The sequence below is a fragment of the Microtus ochrogaster genome, linkage group LG4, assembly GCF_000317375.1.
Source record: "Microtus ochrogaster isolate Prairie Vole_2 linkage group LG4, MicOch1.0, whole genome shotgun sequence".
Lineage (NCBI taxonomy): Eukaryota > Metazoa > Chordata > Mammalia > Rodentia > Cricetidae > Microtus > Microtus ochrogaster.
Genome location: NC_022030.1, coordinates 5629200 through 5647350, shown reverse-complemented (window position 1 = coordinate 5647350; position 18151 = coordinate 5629200). Strand labels below are relative to the sequence as shown.

Genomic DNA, 18151 nt, shown 5'->3' with positions numbered 1-18151 from the left:
GCGTTTCTGTGAGAAGTAGGCTTCCGTGTGAATCTGCGAGTGTAGCATCTTGCAGATGGACAGTGCCGGAGACAGGAAACTGAACTTGGTTCTCAGTCCAGTCTAGAACTGAGACGCTTACATTACTCAGCTGGCTGCTGGAGGGTTTGTTTAGTTGAATTGCCTATAGGCTTTTGCCACTTGGCTGTTCTTTAGCATTCTAATATGCATTCTTTAAAGTATTCACAGAAAAACATACGGGGAGTTTTTCCTAAAAAGAGTACACTAAGATATACTCAGTATCCTACCTTTTATAACCTATTTTTAGTAGAGTGATTATTCCATTTTTAAATGGAATTTTCATTTTAAAATGAAAATTTTTTTAAAAAATGGAGTCATAATATTCTATGATTTGGATGTACTGGAGTTCATTTAAGTCTTCTACATAGAAGCTCATTCATTTTATGTCATATGCCTATTTCCAGTTTTACGTCTGTTTGTAGAATATCCTTGGACATACCATTACCAAATAGGGCTTTTATTTCTCTGTAGAGAAGCTCTAGGCTGGAAGGTATATTGCTTTCAATATGTGTAAGCTGTGCTTTGATCTCTCTGAGCACTGTGGAAAAAAGTGAGGTTGAGTTTGTGAAAGTCTCTTTATCTCTTCCTCTGTGTGTGTGTGGGGGGGGGAAGAGGTGTTTCATGTTAGGAAAACTAAATGGCATTGTGGCATCTAAATAAAATGTTAATGAAATTAACACATTGCAAAGCATCATTAAAACAGTTTAGGCGCTTGTTGGTTTGAACTCCTGTGAACCTTTTTGCTGGTTTCTAGCTTTGTATACCTTGAGATTTTTATTTCTCCTCAGACTTTTTCTTTATCCAGATGGTCAGTATTCTTGAATTTGTGACTGGAAGTTGCTAATTCTCACTCAGTTTGCACAGTAATGTAGAGAAGCAGGGATACCTAGGTCCATGTCCATTCTAGCAGTTTACTTAGCACTGCCATAGCCCCATTTATCTGTGTGCCTGCCTGCCTGCCCGCCCGCCCGTCCGTCCGTCCGTCCTTCCGTCCGTCCATCCATCCATCCATCCATCCATCCATCCATCCATCCATCCATCCATCCATCCATCCATCCGGTTTTTCGAGACAGAGTTTCTCTGTAGCTTTGGAACCTGTCCTGGAACTCGCTCTGTAGACCAGGCTGGCCTTGAACTCACAGAGATCCCTCTTCCTCTGCTTCCTGAGTGCTAGGATTAAAGGGGTGTGCCACCACTGCCTTGCTCCTTTATTTTTAATCTCAATATTATTTTGTATGTATGGGTATTTTGTCTACATATCTGTATACCACTTGTAGGTCTGGTACCTGTGGAAACTGGAGCATGTTGGGTCCATTGGAACTGGACTTACGGATGGTTGTGAGACACCATGTGGGTGCTGGACATTGGACCCTGATCCGTAGGTCAATGCTGTTAATCACTGAGTCGTTTCTCCAGCCTCAGGTTCACTTTCATCTTAAAAGCAGGCTACTCACAGTTCTTAGGGTGTTGTGATGTTTAATGGTGTCATTTATTAAGTCTTCACAGCATTTCTTGACACACAAATGAGCTTATCAACCTGGCTTCTATATTGTTGAGGTAGTTTTCAAATACGCCTTCTTGATGTTGCTCATACCTACTGTGCCTGAGCAGATCCGTGTGAGTTGTTGGGGAGAGGTTTCTAGCAGGTAATTCACTGGGATATGCAAGAAATCTGCCAGAGTTTAGAAGAAATGAAACAAAAGCCTAAGCTAGAATGCGGAAGGGCAGCAGTGTACTTATCTAGAGGGCTGTTTTGGGAGGGGGATAAGGATTTTAGACTTTTATTTAGGCTCTTGTGCTTTTGGCCTAACAAGCAAAATTTTTAGTCACAATAATAATAATGTTTATAAATATAAATAAAATTTATATTTATTTCTAACATAAATAAATATAATATTTATAAATAAAATGTAATTTTTGTTCAGGTGTGTGTATGTTTTGTGTATGTATGTGCATATGTGCCAAAAGTCAGTCTTTGGTGTCACTCCTCAGGAGCTGTCCACCTGCTTTGAAACATGCTCTCTCAGTAAGACTCAGGGGCTTGCCCGTTAAGCTAGGCTGGCTGCCGGGTGAGCTCCTGGGGTTCACCCCTGTCCTGGCTTGGCTTTTCTGTGAGTCCTGGGGATTCACGGCAGATCTCCCTGCTTGTGCAGTGAGCACTCTGCTCACTCTGTCTCCCCAAACCCAACTGTATTTGTTGAATGATAATTGTTAGTGCACACTGTCACAGTTATTTCCTAATGACCAGTAGAAATTGTTATTGCTGTAATGATTATAATTTTTATTTTGTGTATTAGAGTTTGTATCAAGACTTATGAAGCACAGATTGAAATTTATTTGCTGTATGTGTGTGAATGTGAATGTAATATGCTTGTGTGTATACATGTTTTTGCATGGGTGTATGTATACAAGTGGGTGAACATGCACCTATGTGCGCTGTGTGTGGATGCCCAAGGGTGATGTAAGGAGTCCACCATCATTTTGTCCCCCTTACTCATTGAGCTGCGGTTGCAGTCAAACCGGAACTACTCATTGTTGATCTTGTTACCCAGCTTGTCTAAGACCCCCTGTGCCGGCTCTCTGACGCCATAATTACAGGTGCTTGGTCATACCCACTGGGCATCTAGATAGATTTCTAGGGATCTGAACTTGGTCCTCAGGCTTTTGAAGGAAGCACTTAAACCTCTGAGCCATTTCCCTGGATGATGAAGTTTCTGTTTTCGTCAGTTAATGGATTCAATGGTACGTCCATAAAATTGAAACCTGGTCCCAGCAATTCTTTTTTGTTTATTCCCTTCTCGTTGTTGGAGATGGGTACTGAGTGACGATTTGATGGGGATTTGTGCTCTATAGCTCTCTTGAAATGAATAGTTCAGACCAAAGTGCAACTGCACTGTTAAAGGAAGTGGTCTAGTCTCTAGCTTTGTTGATGTACTTTCTTAATGTACCTCTGATAACTAGAATTTCAATGTTTGCTTAGATTCAGTGAAATGATTTATTTGAAATAGTTTTTCTTTTGAAAATCAATACCAATTTCTTGAAATTTTGAAAATCTTAATGTGTGAATTAATATGGACTGGTATATTGAAATGAGCTTTCAGGAAAGTGATTGGTGACAAAAATGTACCTGGAAAACCCTGTGGTTACTTTTAATCTTAAATGTTTTTGAACTTACGGTGTTTTGATATGAAAAACCATAAAAGTTCAGAATTTGTTTCACCTGCAAGGAGTTTAATTATGAATTTAATTCAAATGTTTCTGAAGCATAAAAATAGAAAAAAGTATTCCTTCTTTTGAAATTCTCAAGTCATCTTTCTGTGATGTGAAAGCAAAATATTTTTAGTGTAGACAAAAGTGGGTGCTCTGGCACACCCCCAGCCCCAGGAGTCTCCCACCAGCCGGGGCTGCATCAGTGAGGCCTGGTCTCACTTAAGAAGCTGACAGGTGGGTCGGGGAAGAGTTGTCACTTAGCGTTTTCGGAAAACAGTCACAGTCTGTACGTGTGTGTTCTTTCAGGTCTAAGGTCGTGCTAACCATACAGTTTTGCATCCTGTTTTCTCTTTTCCACATGTGTTTTAAAATAAGGAATTAGCTTTTAGAACCTAGTTACTATTTTTTGAAAACGTTAAGAAGTGTAAATGCATTTTAACCCCCTTTCAGTATTTATTGGTGTGGGGACTGGGTACTACATGGGAGGGGACAGTTTTCAGGGACCAGTTCTCTTCTCCCGTGGTGGATCCCAGGGATGGAACTCAGGTCCTCATGTTTAGCAGCAGATGCCTTTGCTGACCAGATCATTTCACTGACCTACATTATTAAATTAAAGCACAAATTAGTGTTCTTGCATCTTTCTGTGCACTCTATACATCTTAATCAATCCTCCCTCCCTCCCCCTGTCTGTCTTCTGTCTGTCTGTCTTTCTTTCTATCTCTTTCCTGGTGGTGCTGGTAGCAAACTCAGGGTTTTCACCGATGCTTGAGAACCAGTCTAGGTTAAAATTACTCTTATACTACAGGTTTATATATAAAAACTGCCTTGTATTTCTTGCATTTTATTGTGGGTTTTATATAGAGGTGGGCAAAAGCTCCTTGGTTGTTTTGATTGTGTTTAAGAAGTTTTTTTTTCCCCTTAAATAGCAGTTTTTATTGTTTAGCACTTCATAGTGATAGTGTATGTTCAAGACTTTTTTTTTATGTTCAAGCATTTGCAGTCATGTGAAGATTAATGTCTGTATGGAGGAAAATTCCCATTGAACAGGCTAGGTAGTTATTTTTAAAAGAAAACTCTAAAGCCATCGACTTAAAAGGTCATCTAGTTGGATGGTGGTGGTGCACGCCTTTAGTTTTAGTACTCGGGAGGCAGAGGCAGGCAGATTGTTGTGAGTTTCAGGACAGTCAGGGCTACATAGCACAGTAAAACCCTGCCTTGATCTCCCCCCTCCCAAAAAAAAAGTCTCCTGATTTCAGTAGGTCTGCATATACCTGTGGTAAAGCTGAAACCACTCAGTGGGAGGGTAGGTACCTCTATTTGGCAAAGGTTATTAAATCAACCTGCAGATTAATCGGCACTGGTTTCTACTCGTCAGTGAGAACAGTTTTCAGAGTGGAGGGAGCAGGGTGCCAGTGCGTGTGTGCACGCCTGTGTATGTGCATGAAGATGCACAGCAAAGGCCTTTCACATTGCTTAGACATTATTCAGATAGTCACTTTTAGGATTTTGTTTTACCTGTGACCTAAAGTTGACAGCATCTCACTGGACCTGGATACCTCTTTTCTACCTCCAAAAATTCAGAATGAACAGAAGACCGTCCAGGTATTTCCTAGAGGAACAATGGCTTATGCATCTAGTTTCCCAGTAGAAATTAAAATCATTTTATACTAAAACTTAATCTGTTTGGGTAGAGAGGGATCTAACTGCTAGACTAACCTCATTCAGTATATTCTTAAGAGACTTTGAAATTTAAACATTAAACCTAATAGTATAGTTAAATAATAATTTTAAGACAAATTCTCTCTTTGTAGTCCTGGATGTCCTTGAACTTGATTTATAACCAGGCTGGCCTAGAGCTCACTACCTTTGCCTCCCAAGAGCTGGATTTAAAGGCATGTACCACCATGCCTTGCAGAAAGATTGATTTTAGCATTACCTTTTCAGAGTATCTCTGTAATTTATGATGTGCCTCAATAAATTCACAGGATCAGGAGGTGAACAACACATTTTCATTTCCTCTAGGTTCTTGACTCAAGATTATTTTGTGACTACTTTAAAATGACCCTGATTTAGCTTGGGAACATAAGTCCCTCATTCTGAGGGGATAGTGTCAGAAGACACACTGGAACAAGGGAAGATGCCTTGGGGGGAAATGAGGAAAAGTTACATTAACCATCTGTGTGATCTTGGATAGTCATTTAATCTTGTCTAAAATGAGGGATTAGACCAAATCGGCATGAACAGATTTGATCCACAGTTCATGCGTGGGAAACTTGGCTCCATTGAAGAAGTCGTTGGTCTGCAAGGAAAGTGAGTGAACTTTCTCTGCTGCCCTCCCTACCGAGCATCTTGCCCTTCATGTTGTGTTCACTGTATGAGTTTTGAGTGACTTCAAGTGTTTTAACGGCTTGTGCACTAATTCTGCTCTGTAGCCATATAATTGAGTGTTTTTTGTGGATTTCCATTCTTAAAGGAGTTTCAGCCCCCATGCATCTGTTCATTCACGGCATTTTGGTTAGTCTTAGCAGTCACCGAGGTTCCTGTTTGGTTCCCCGCCTCTACCTCTTAACTCATCACCATATTCTATTACTGTATTTCCTTAGGAGCTTAGCAGTCACAGGTTCCTATTGTTTCCCCCAGTGACTTGCATTTCACCCCACAGTTTAGTAGTGCATTGACTAGAGTCTTAGCGGTCACTGTTCCTCTGTTTTCTTGTATATGCTAGTACTTGCCCATATGGAACTTGTTTCTGTCTCTCAGAATTCTCTTAATTGCCCTATTTCTTTCCCTCTTGTTTATCTTGATGTCAGGCACATCCCTTAGACTGTTGCTCCTGTTTTTGTTCCCCACGTCAGGACACTATCATAATTTAACCTGCAGAGCTCTGAAAGACTCAGTGTGTAAACAGTGTCTTATAAGATAAACTCTTTGGTGTCTTCATCATCTGTTTAGGTGGGAATTCTTTATGGACTGCCGTCAGGCTCCCTCATCCCCTTTTATTCTTGTTTTCCTCCAAGTTGGGTAGAATCTCAAAACCCACCTCCCCTAATCTTTTCATGCTGGATCAGTGCAGCTCAGTGTTAACTCTGAAACACATCCTGGCAGTTCCTTTTGCATTAGAATCATGTCTTACTCTTTGATTCGTGTTCACAGTGTCACACACTTGGTGTTTTTCATCTTTCTGTCATGAGTGACTTGTTCCTGTGGCTGTCAGGCTGTGTGCTTTCTGTTGGGAGTGGACTTTTTTTTTTTTTTAAAGCACTGCTTGTAAATGGATTCATTGAGTTCCTTAGAAATCCCCATCACGTAGGTATTACTGCTTTCCTGAGACCATGTAGTAACATGGCTGGCTTCAAACTTGGGGTATGTGGTTAGTAGAGCTCCTATTTATTGATGTTACTAACCTCTAAGTGGCTGGTAACTTGGAGTCTTTGACATGGGATAGACTTATTAGTACTCTCACAGGATAGCAGAAGTGTGCGTAAACTTTCGTACTGTGTTTTATGGCCTGTTACCTAGGGGAGACAGTTTTGTGGTCTTTACTTTAGAAGCTCAGCAAATCTCTATAGAGTGAATCCAAAGATGTTTCCTCATACAGTGCAGAAGTTGGCCTCCATGATTCATGCGCTGTTAAGAAGTATTGGTTTACTTGATTTCAAATTCAGGAATCTTTAATTTTAAATAAAAGAAGCCAATGTTTAGCATCACATGAATCATTTCAGTAATGAAACTACAGTTTTTTGTCAAAGTTAAGACACTTGCACAGAGCACAGATATGGTATAGTCATTGCTGTGTACATGAGGAAATAAATTGTTGATGTCAGAGAACTAGTCTTCATTCAGGAATTGGGGCTGTGTTGCCAAGGACCACGGCCACGGACAGAGACACTGAATATATTTGAGTGTGTAAATGAGGGTGAAAAGGTCCTGGGGACAGGAAAAATGGTTTGTTGAACAAGGGATAAAGGTAGCACCCTGTCAGACACCATAGGCACCTGGCCCTAACGGTCTGAGTAGTTAATAAAGTCAGGGACAAGTCTGAGTCATGTCCATGAGAAGAAAAGGAAAGGACTGTATAGAAAAATCTGAAGGAAGGGATTCTCAATAAATGAGAAGTTTCATGGTTGGAAGCTAGGAAAAGATTATTAAGGATTGCTCGTTTGTGGGGAGTGGATTTAGATAATGGACGTGCACTTTGCTAATTACTGTCCCCTGAAGGAATTCTGCCCCACAGTCTGAAAAGATTTGGACCGTGTTGCCAAATGTCTTATAGTGCTGAGGACAGTCCCTTAACACCAGCAAATGACAGCATTCAAAATGTCAGTAACACTGACGAATCCTTCTGGAGGATTTGATGAGTCCAGAATGGATTTTCCTCTATAATACTTGTCTGTAGGAGAAGAAGTCACACTTAAAATTCCCACTATCCTTCATCCCTCAGCCGCTTCTCAGAACATTGAAAGCTGGCAGGAAATGATTTGCTGCTTTGTGTGTTTCTAGTCCCATGTTTTTCTGTGTTTACTTCTTACTGGTTACTGTAGATAACAAACATACAAATGTATTCCTGCTGATGGTGTAGTTCAGATTCTCTAATTTATTGAGCTATTCTTGTGACAGTCCCTGATTTTAATCACTCCAGCTGTTTTATAGAAAGTCATGATAGCTGCAAGTTCAGGTTTCATATCACTGTTCCCAATTTTGAATTGTTACTGCTCATTTTCTCACATTCACTTTCCAAATGAACTTCAACAGAACCATGCTTTTCTCCCAACATAGTTTGACTGGATTTACACCACCAGGTTTATACTATTTTTCTTATGTATTCTAGAAGCTTAATTGCATAATACTTAAGCAAATAAAAAAATTGGGTCAAAGACAAGGTGTGTGGCCTGTTATTCCAGTGTTTCTTGATCCTTGCAGTTACTTAGAAATCAAGGAAGATAAATGGGCTAGAAATGTCCAAACCAAATACTGTAATGCTTTTTTTTTTTTTTTTTTGGTTTTTCGAGACAGGGTTTCCACATCTGTAGCTCTGGAGCCTGTCCTGGAACTCCCTTGGTAGACCAGGCTGGCCTCGAACTCACAGAGATCCACCTGCCTCTGCCTCCCGAGTGCTGGGATTACAGGCGTGCGCCACCACCGCCCGGCTACTGTAATGCTTTAAAGAGACAGAAGGTGCCATTTTTTAAGAATGCTTTGTTGCAGAAGTAACTGTAGCATGAAGACGGTGAACAGGGTAGGCAGGCAGGTGATTTGATTTAGGATGTAGACCCTGTCATTATAGTGAAATCATTTAACTTGTTTGTTCCTTATTTATAAAGCAGGAAAACAATTTGATAAACTGAATAACATGTTTTAATGAAGGATGGACTACATAAGCAATTTTTTCCTATTCTACTAGGGACTGAGTGCTATCATTAAATATGAACCTTCAGAATGTGTACCTTTAGATGGCCCTGTTGTGGTCTGTGGTGGATCTTCCATGGTTTGGGCAAGGGTCTTGATAATCCTTTGGAGGGACACATTTTCCTTTCAGCTCATAATCTGTTTGAGTTAAAGTAGTGTTTGGAAGTCATACATACATTCACAGAGCTGAATACCATTTTTTGACCTGTTTCTGTGGAAACTTGTCATAACCATATCAGATTTCAGAGGACCAGCTTGTCCAGTTCTGGAGGAGTGGTGCAACTGTGACTCTGGAGGAAAATTTCAGAGGAAAGTTGAGTGACAGTAGCAAAGCACCAGCTGCTTAGGAGAAGGGCTGGCTGTGGGTTCAAGACCTGTCTGCTATCCAGAACCCACTGCCTGCTGTTGCGTTTTGTGTTTCCTGAAAATGTACTCCTTAATTCTTTGGGATTGTCTCAGGGTGGGTGGATTTTCATTTGGTTGGGGAGGATATGATTGTGTGTGTGTGTGTGTGTGTGATTTGAACATTATCCTGTTGATCCATGACCCGCTCTCTTAGTTGTTAATGTGACCTCAGTAGAATTTGCTTCCCATTCATCCTGTTACTAAAGATGAGGATGACTTTGTGAACCCTTTGAAGTAGCACACAAAATCTTATGTGTATTTGCATATTTTTTAAAGTTAAGAATGGCCTGTGGTTTTTCTGGTTTTCTAAAGGAATGTCTTGAAGAAGGGAAGAAGGAAGGAAGGGTGGGAGGGAGGGAGGGAGGAAGGAAGGAGGGAAGAAAGGAAGGAAAGAAGGAAGGCAGACAGGCAGGCGAATAAAGTACTTTGATAAGTTTGGTATTGTTATCTATAGTACTGGCATCTTTGTGTTTATTTTTAATAAAAAAAATGTTTAAATGTTGAGTCTTGAGTCTTACAGGTAAAACAGACCAAAGTAATATTTACTGCATCCTTAAAAAATTATGTTAAGATCACACTGACTTTTCTCTGTGCTTACAAGGCCTTTAAAAGTAAAAATTACAGTATTTCAGTATACTCACTGTGTGAGTGAATCAAAAAAGTTTTTTCATGAAACCGTAGAAGATACTAAAATTAGCCTTAAAGGGAGTGTAGAATTCTTATAGGCTTTTTATTGGCGCTTTCATCATGTACTTTTTATTGTTCTTACAACAGAAGTCAAAGTTCACCTTGTTTCCTTTTGTTTTACTCAGGTGTCTTCTTCCTCTTTTAGCACCTAACACCATTACTACTGTATCACAACCATCAGCGTCCCTATCACTGTCATTACCACTATCATCACCATCATCTCCATCACAGCACCATCATTACCACTGTTATCACCAGCATCACCATCACAGCACCATCATTACCACTATCATCACCAGCATCTCCATCACAGCACCACCATCACCACTATTATCATCACCAGCAGCATCACTATCACAGCACCATCATCACTGTTATCACCAGCAGCAACACCATCACCACTATCATCACCAGCAGCATCACTGCTGTCACCATCACTATCATAATGCATGAAGTATCTCTCATCTCCTCTGACACTTCTCTTCTGCTGAACACTTAATTGCTTTTCTCACCTGAAGCCAGCCCCTCTTTTTTTGCCACTAGTGTTTCTTGCTGTTTATGCACTTTTGTGTTTCACTTTATTTGTAGCCATTTGGCCCCAGGGTCTAAGAATTTACTTGACTCATTTTCCTGCCCTTCCAGCATCTTGTTTCCTGTGCTTTCTGTCCCTCTGTCGGAGGGTCTTGTCTGTGGCCTGTTCTGCAGTCATCACTTGACACCTGGGCCCTGAGTTAAGTCCTCGTCCTGCACTGCTCCTGCACCCCCAAGTCCAGCACTCACACCTCACTCGTTTGTGGTGGCATTCACTTTGCAGCAGCAGTCCAGTCTCGTTTTTCCCCTCGGAATAACAGCTCACCCCGTTTTGACCGTTGCGACCTACAGACCCTTCTCTTCAGTATCCTCCATTTCTCATTTTATATGCCCAGATTAGATTTCCTGGTCTCTAAACAATTCAGTTTTTAGTTTTCAGTATCTTAACTTAGGTTTTCCTTCCTCCTGGCATCTGTTGGTAGAACCTTCACCTGGCATGCAGCAGTCAGTACCTTTTCTGTTAATGTCTCATTCTAACACAATCTACTGAGTCTGCTTTTGTTGTTTGTGTATATATGGTTTTCTACTGACTACTTTACACTGAAGAACCAAAAGGGGGGCTCATTCCTGGAAGAGACTAATTATTCTCTTGGTAGTCATCAGTGCCTGTTGGTCTGTGTTTAGGGGTGGTGCCCCCCCCCACAGATTTCCTCGTTCACATTAACATATCCATTGATATTGTGATTGTTCTGCTCTTGTTCATGCAGCCTTTTCTAAGAGTAGACTTAGTCTTACCCTCTTCCACAAAGTTCCCTGAAGCATAGATGCAGGAGCTATGATGTAAAAGTATCTGTTGGGGCCGGGCTCCCCATGGTCTGGTGGTCTCTGCATTGTGTCCAGTTGTGGTTTCCTTGCTGGTCTCCATTTGCTGTAAAGAGGCTTTTATGGTGGGGGCGGTAGCTGCACTTATTTGTAGGCCTAAGGATAAGGATTAGAATGTAGTAAGGAAGGACTTAAGCTAGTTTGAGCCCTGGGTAGCTGACTAAGTTTCCAGTACCAGACGTGATTTCTCTCCCATTGAATAGGCTTTATGTCTATTAGATATTGATCGCAACCAGCATGTGTGTGCTGCTTTTTACACCTTTATGCATTTCTTGCCATGCTGATTTTTGTTGTTCCCCTCTGCCCTTTGGCAGCTTGCATGGAATTTTCTGGTCAGATCTTCAATCAACTGAGTCTGTGTTCCAAAGTGTGTGGTGTCTTCAGCAAGAGGGGCCTACCTTTAATCCTTGAGAAGCATCCAAGGGCTGCATTTGTAATTTATACTGCATTAGGAGTCATTTGGAATACCCTGACCAACCATTTGAAAGGTTTCTTGTGCCTAATACTGTTTTTGGTTAGTCTGTGGTTCTTGATGGGAGCATAGCCCAAGTGGCTTAGCCTTCTTTAAGATGTGTGTGTGTGTGTGTCCACATACACTTATGTAGTGTGTTTAATTTCAGGTAAGCATAAAATATGGTTCCTTGAGGCTGTATCCAACAACCTTGGTGTTCACTTGTCCCTTGTCCCTCCTGTACTGACCACCCTTCTGTTACTCTGTTTTCTATTTCGTATCTCCTGTATCCTGATGCCCCTGCCCTCACCTCTATGGTTTCTTTATAATGTATTAGTTTCTATGGTTACCATGTGTTATATGCTGACATTTGAGGATATGGAGCTCCAAGGCTAAGGAAATAGTCAAATGAATAAGAAAGTCAAGGAATTGAGAGAATCTTTGCCTGAATCAGAGAGAATTAATATCCAAAATATACAAAGAATAAAAAACACAAGGCTGAAAGGAAACAAATCATCCACTTTAAAAATGGGTTAGAAATCTAAACTGAGTATACTTGCTAGAGGAAATAAAAATGTCTAGTAACTATCTAAAAATGGAATTTGAGACAGCTTTGAGATTTCATCTCATCCTAGTCAGAATAGCTAAGATGAACAAAGCTGGATAGGACTGGTTAGCTGCAGATGGACAACAAATGCTGGTGAGGTGTGGAGGAAGAAAACACTGCTTCATTATTGTTGGGACTGTAAGTTGGAGTAGTCACTCTAGAACTCAGTATAGAGAATCTTCAAGAAACTAAATAAATCTACCACTTTACCCAGCTATGCCATGCCTTCATCTCCTCCACAGACCCTTGCTCAGCTGTGCACATAGCCACTATGGTCATAATAGCTAGGAAATGGAAACAACCTAAAATGTCTTGCAACAGATGAATGGACATGTCTGAGTGTTTGCAATGAAATATTATTCAGCTATAAAATATGTATATATCATGACAGTTGCATAGATGCAATGGGTGGACCTAGAAAAGATTAGACTGAGTGAGGTAAGGCAGACCCAGGAAGGCAAATGCTTTGTGTTCTCTCTTCGTCTGCAGTTCTTAGCTCCTGATTTGTTTTATTTATTTATTTATTTATTTTGTTCTGGAACTCATCGTGTTGCATAGGCTGGCCTCAAATTCACAGAGGTCTTCCTGCATCCCCTGGGATTAAAATTGCATGCCACCATGCCCAGCTGCACCTACTTTCTTTTTAAGTCTATTCTTTTGTTATTAAAAATCCTTTTAATTATTCATTATTTTTGTTGTTGTTGCTCAGTGTCCAGAAGGAGTTAGTTATGAGAAAGTTTCATCTTTTAGTTCCAAGACATCAAAATCTGCCTTCTGTTCCTTTTCACCTCCAGCCCAGTGCCTGCTGTCCTTTGGTTCCTGATCCTTCTGCCTTCTTAGACATGTTAATGTGAGCTCTCTCATTTTCCTTTTGAGTCCACACCATTCTACCACTCTTCCATTTCCAGCCAAGCATTCTTAGTCACTCTGCACGCCCATGATGTTCGTCTCAAGTCCGTGTGGCCAGATTGGCTTCTGAACCTTAGACGCTTGAATTGACAGCAACCTTTACATGTGCACACAAGGGCTGCCAGCCTGAAACCTTTACATGTGCACACATGGGGCTGCCAGCCTGAAACCTTTACATGTGCACACATGGGGCTGCCAGCCTGAAACCTTTATTTGTGCACACATGGGGCTGCCAGCCCTGCCTTTTGATTGTAACAGACGAGCTCCGTCATCAAGCACAGTGCTACCCCACTCTGAAATTTAGCTGTCTGACATCAGGGCTGCAAATAAACAAATAGCCTCATGTTAGTTCATGTCAGATGTTACTAAAACCTGGAAACTGGCCGTGACGGCGACTTTGCAGCCACAGGTGGAAAGAAAGAGCATGCGCTTCTGCTTTCCCACTCTCCTGCTTATTAACTCACCCTGGCTTTTACTTTCTACCCCACTAAAGGGCTCCTATAAACTGCCAGTGACCTTTATCTAAAGTTAGCGTGTCCCACTGAGTTTTCAGCCTCTTGTCATCTGATTGGTCAGCAGCCCCAGCTCCTGTGGACGCCAACTCTGTGCCACAGGCTCCTCTGTTGCCTTCCTTGGTGTCAACCTTTCGCTGGCTCCCCATTTCTGGCAAGTACATCCTCTGGCATTAAATGCTGAAGTACTTCCAGGTTTGTTCCTTCTCTGGCAATCACGTGTCTTTGTTTTCAACTTTCCAGTTCATTCCAGTTATGTACTCCTGAGTCACAAATGTGTACTCCAGTACAAGCCTTGCATGGGTTTGCTCGCATTCCCACTTGTCGGTACTCACATGGTCTGGTTTCTGGATGCATCTTCATGTCATGCATTTCTTGTCATCAGAAGGAATGTGTTCACATATTGTCCCTTAGTCTCCTCATTTTCTCCTTCCTGCTATTTGGTCACATATTGTGGTAGTGCCCACTTCTGTAGAACAAGCATGAGGGTCTTGTGTCTGTCCCTCTTCAGCTTCACATGGTCCATTTGTTCTCTTAGAATGCCTGCTGCAGCAGGGTCAGTATATAGCCTGTCTTCTGGAGTGTGCTTTGCTTTAATGGCAGTAGGCTTCTACAATTTTTCTATGTATGTATGTATTTATTTACTTGATCATCTACCTCTGCTTCCTACTTTCCTAGAGATCTTATGGCACCATTTATGGACTCCAATAAATCTTAAAAATCATTTTATGTTCCCCCTCTGGACTACAAGCACAAACATTTTCTTCTTGTTCACCTTTTCATTTCGGGCAAGACTGGCCTAGAGTGGACAAATAGGAAGCATTTGTAGTAAACTCTGCACATTCATTTATCTTTCCTAATTAACTTGGTACTGTCTGTGTATTTACTAGTGTGACATACAGTTTTTTTTTTGTTTTTGTGAATCCAATACTCTTGGTACTCCTTGAAAACTAAAAAAATACATTTTAAATGTAGAGATTATGTATAAAGAGTCAAATGCATGAAGTCTTCCTTTGATCTGGCTCATAGCTTCTCCTTCATGGTTTTTCTACATTGTCCTGTCTCCTGTATTTATGGCTATCTTAGAGCTCACAGATTCTAGTACTGCATGCAAGTAAAGCACATGAAGTGTTCTAGCAAAGTTCATCAGACTTTCAACTTGTTCATCAGTTGATAAATCTCAGGGGATCAAAAATAGTTAGCCATCTGCTAACTGTCCAGACAATTTTAGTATTGTGAAAGGGTGTGGTCAGAGAGGTAGGTAGAGGATCTAGGTAGAATGTCAGAATAAGGCCCCGTGCAGAAACCACCTTAGCTCTTAATACTGAAACTCAACAGTCAGCTCAAAATTAGAAAGAGATTTTAGTGAGGTTAAACATGAGTGTCCAGACAGTCGGGGATTTCCCAAAATAGGCGATAGTCTTTCTGCACCTTCATCTCACTGAAGACATGTTTACAAAGACATGAATTCTCTGTAAATTAATCACAATCTCTAATTGATAATATGCCATTCATTTCTGGAAATTAATTGTCCTTTTATATTTTACTCCTTAATTAGGAAAATCAGTTGGATCTCGGTCATCTCAGAGTGAGTCTGAAATTGTGCCAAAAGTTGCTAAAATGACTGTGTCTGGGAAGAAGCAAACTATGGGATTTGAAGTGCCTGGGTAAGACTCGGTCCCTCAGCCCTGTCTCCTGTGAATTGATGCGAACATCTTTTTCAATTTCCTATACTAAACCAATATCATTAAAGTGTCTCATGCCTTGTGTATAGCAAGGACAGAGACGGAGTGAGAACTTAGTTTTGATTCTAGCTTTATCATTGTATGACTCACTATGGGTTTCCTCACATCAGTGATAGTTACTCTAACTTAAACCAATCCAAACTGCTTTGTAGTCTCTAGTACTATGAACTAGGACATTCTGAGCACCTCTGGGTGGTGCAGACAAGCAGCACTTGAGAGTCAGTGAATCATACACTCAATTTTTAATAATTTGCCATGGCCTGGAGATATGACTCAGTGGTGAATAACACTGACTATTTTTCCATAGTGCTCATGTTCAAGTCCTTCAATTCCCAGTGCCTACATGGCAACTCACAACCATTATGTAACACCAGTTCCAGAGAATAATGGCACCCTCTGCTGGCTTTTGCAGTCATTGAACACACTTGCAGCACATAAATGCAGGCAAAATATCTATACATACAAAATAAAATTAAAGTAAAAAATTGAAAACATAAAAATACTGCCTTAAGGCTCTTTTAACTCTTGTGTGTTTGCATATTTGTATGTTTATATGTTGTGTGTATGTGTGCGTGCATGTTTTGTTTGCACATTTGTGGATGTAGTGAGTATATGTGTGAATATATATGTTTACACACTTGTGTATGTGGATGTAGTGAATGTGTGTGTTTTCATATTTGTGTTTGGATGTAGTATGCATGTTTGTGAATATATTGAGTGTATATATGTGTTTGCACACTTGTGTATGTGAATGTAGTGAATTTGTGTGTATATAGTGTATGTGTGTTTGCATATTTGTGTGAATGTAGTGTGTATGTGTTTGCACATTTGTGTGTAGATATAGTATGTATTTGTGTGTGTATTTGCATATTTGTGTGTATGGATGTAGAGTGTGTATGTGTGTATGCATTTACCCATGCACACATGCAGAGGCTAGTGATTTTGGGTATTATCCTTGCTTGCTCTTCACATCTTACTATTTTTTTATTTTCAAAGATTTACTTTTTAGATTATGTGTAAGTGTGTCTTTGTGGGTTGTGTGCCCATGAATGCAGGTACATGAGGAGGCTGGATTGAGCCACCCTTAGTTGCTGCTGGGAACTGAACTTGGGTCCTCTAAAAGCTTTATGTACTCTTAACCATTGTCTTACCATTTGGGCTAGACAACCTGCCAGGGTAGCCTGGGTCCACATGTTTCCTCTACCGGCATTGAGAATATGTGACACCATGTCAGCTTTTATATGGGTGCTGGGGATCTGAACTCAGACCCTCATGATTGTACAGTAAGCTATCTCCCTAGGCCCTCTTAATTTTTATGCTGAATAAGATGTCATTGTATCAAAAACACATGCAGTTAAGTCCTAGAATTTAGAATATCAGAAAAAATTACTGAGTCAACATTGGTAGTACTTACTATTTTAAAATCAGTCTCTAGAATTCTTCTAGGAGTTTTTACTAGAGACATGTTTCAAATAAATTATAAAAGATTAATATTTAGCATCTTTAAGATTGTTGAGAAATTTTATTCTCTAAATAACACTTTTGCACTGTGTGGTAACAACACTCGCTGTTCTGACGTGTGGGAGGTGGAGACTGACGGATCAGGAGTTCAGGGTCATCCTCAGCTACACCCAGTTATGGAGTAGCCTAGGCTGCACGAATCTCTGTCTCACAGAACAAAGCAAACAAGAAGTACTCTTTGTAAGCTGTGTATGCTTCACTCACCAAAGCATGGAGGGAGCCATTGGATTTTAGCAAGAATGACTTTTATTTCCAGCATTTAAAATGCAGTCCCGGGTGCCTTATTTTGTCTTTTTATAAAAATCTGTGGTAGTGGTAACATATGTCCCCTTGCTAGGTGGGGAAGAATTTTAATGGTCTCCCACCAAAGTGTTTGAATTTGAAAAGAAGATTTTATTCACTCGATTTCAGGTTCAGTGTGGAAAAGAACTCAGGCCTAGGAGACACGATTCCTCCATTGTGTATTAGTTCAGGGATGGGTGAGATGGCACTCTGGTTGTCATCTGGTTGTGACTCAGTTATAAAGTTACTAATGTCCTTTCTCTCTTAATATGGCTTGAATTAATGCAGATACTCTTTATCTGTAACTTTGTTATAGGAACTTGTTTTGTTTTGTTTGAGAGAGGGTCTCACTGTGTAGACCAGGCAGGCCACAGACTCACAAAGATCTACCTGCCTCTAACTCCTGAATGTGCTGGAGTTAAAGGCATTTGCCACTATGTCCACTTAGGGAGACTTTGAACAAAATAAATAAAATACACAACCCTTACGTTAAGTACATTACAGTCTAAATGTGGAAAGTTTCAGAAGTTATAGCAGTCAGCCAACATGCTTAAAGTAATATATTGTATTGGAAATACACACAGACCTTTTAAACCAGTAACTAAAATACTGGATAATGTGATGAAGAAATAGAAGTGTTTATACCCAAGGAACTGGTGAAGGTCAGTGTCAATAAAGTATTCCTTTTATAAAGTCCAAACATTGAGCTAGGTGATCACACAATAGTTAATACACCATCACACATATACCATTGTAGATACACCCAGTCCTGACCATACCATTGTAGATGCACCCAGTCCTGACCATACCATGGCAGTCCTGATCATACCATCATAGATACACCCAATCCTGATCATACCATTGTAGATACACCCAGTCCTGACCATACCATCATAGATACACCCAATCCTGACCATACCATTGTAGATACACCCAGTCCTGA

The 18151-nt window shown here is 40.5% G+C and overlaps 1 protein-coding gene across 1 annotated transcript in view; it reads left to right on the top strand.

Moving 5' to 3' along the window:
- The window catches only part of Hbs1l (HBS1 like translational GTPase), a 73136-nt gene that overhangs the window by 28608 nt on the left and 26377 nt on the right, over positions 1-18151 (top strand). The window contains exon 5 of the mRNA XM_005360949.2: positions 15219-15327. Within this exon, the coding sequence (XP_005361006.1) occupies positions 15219-15327 (109 nt within the window). The remainder of the gene's footprint in view (positions 1-15218; positions 15328-18151) is intronic.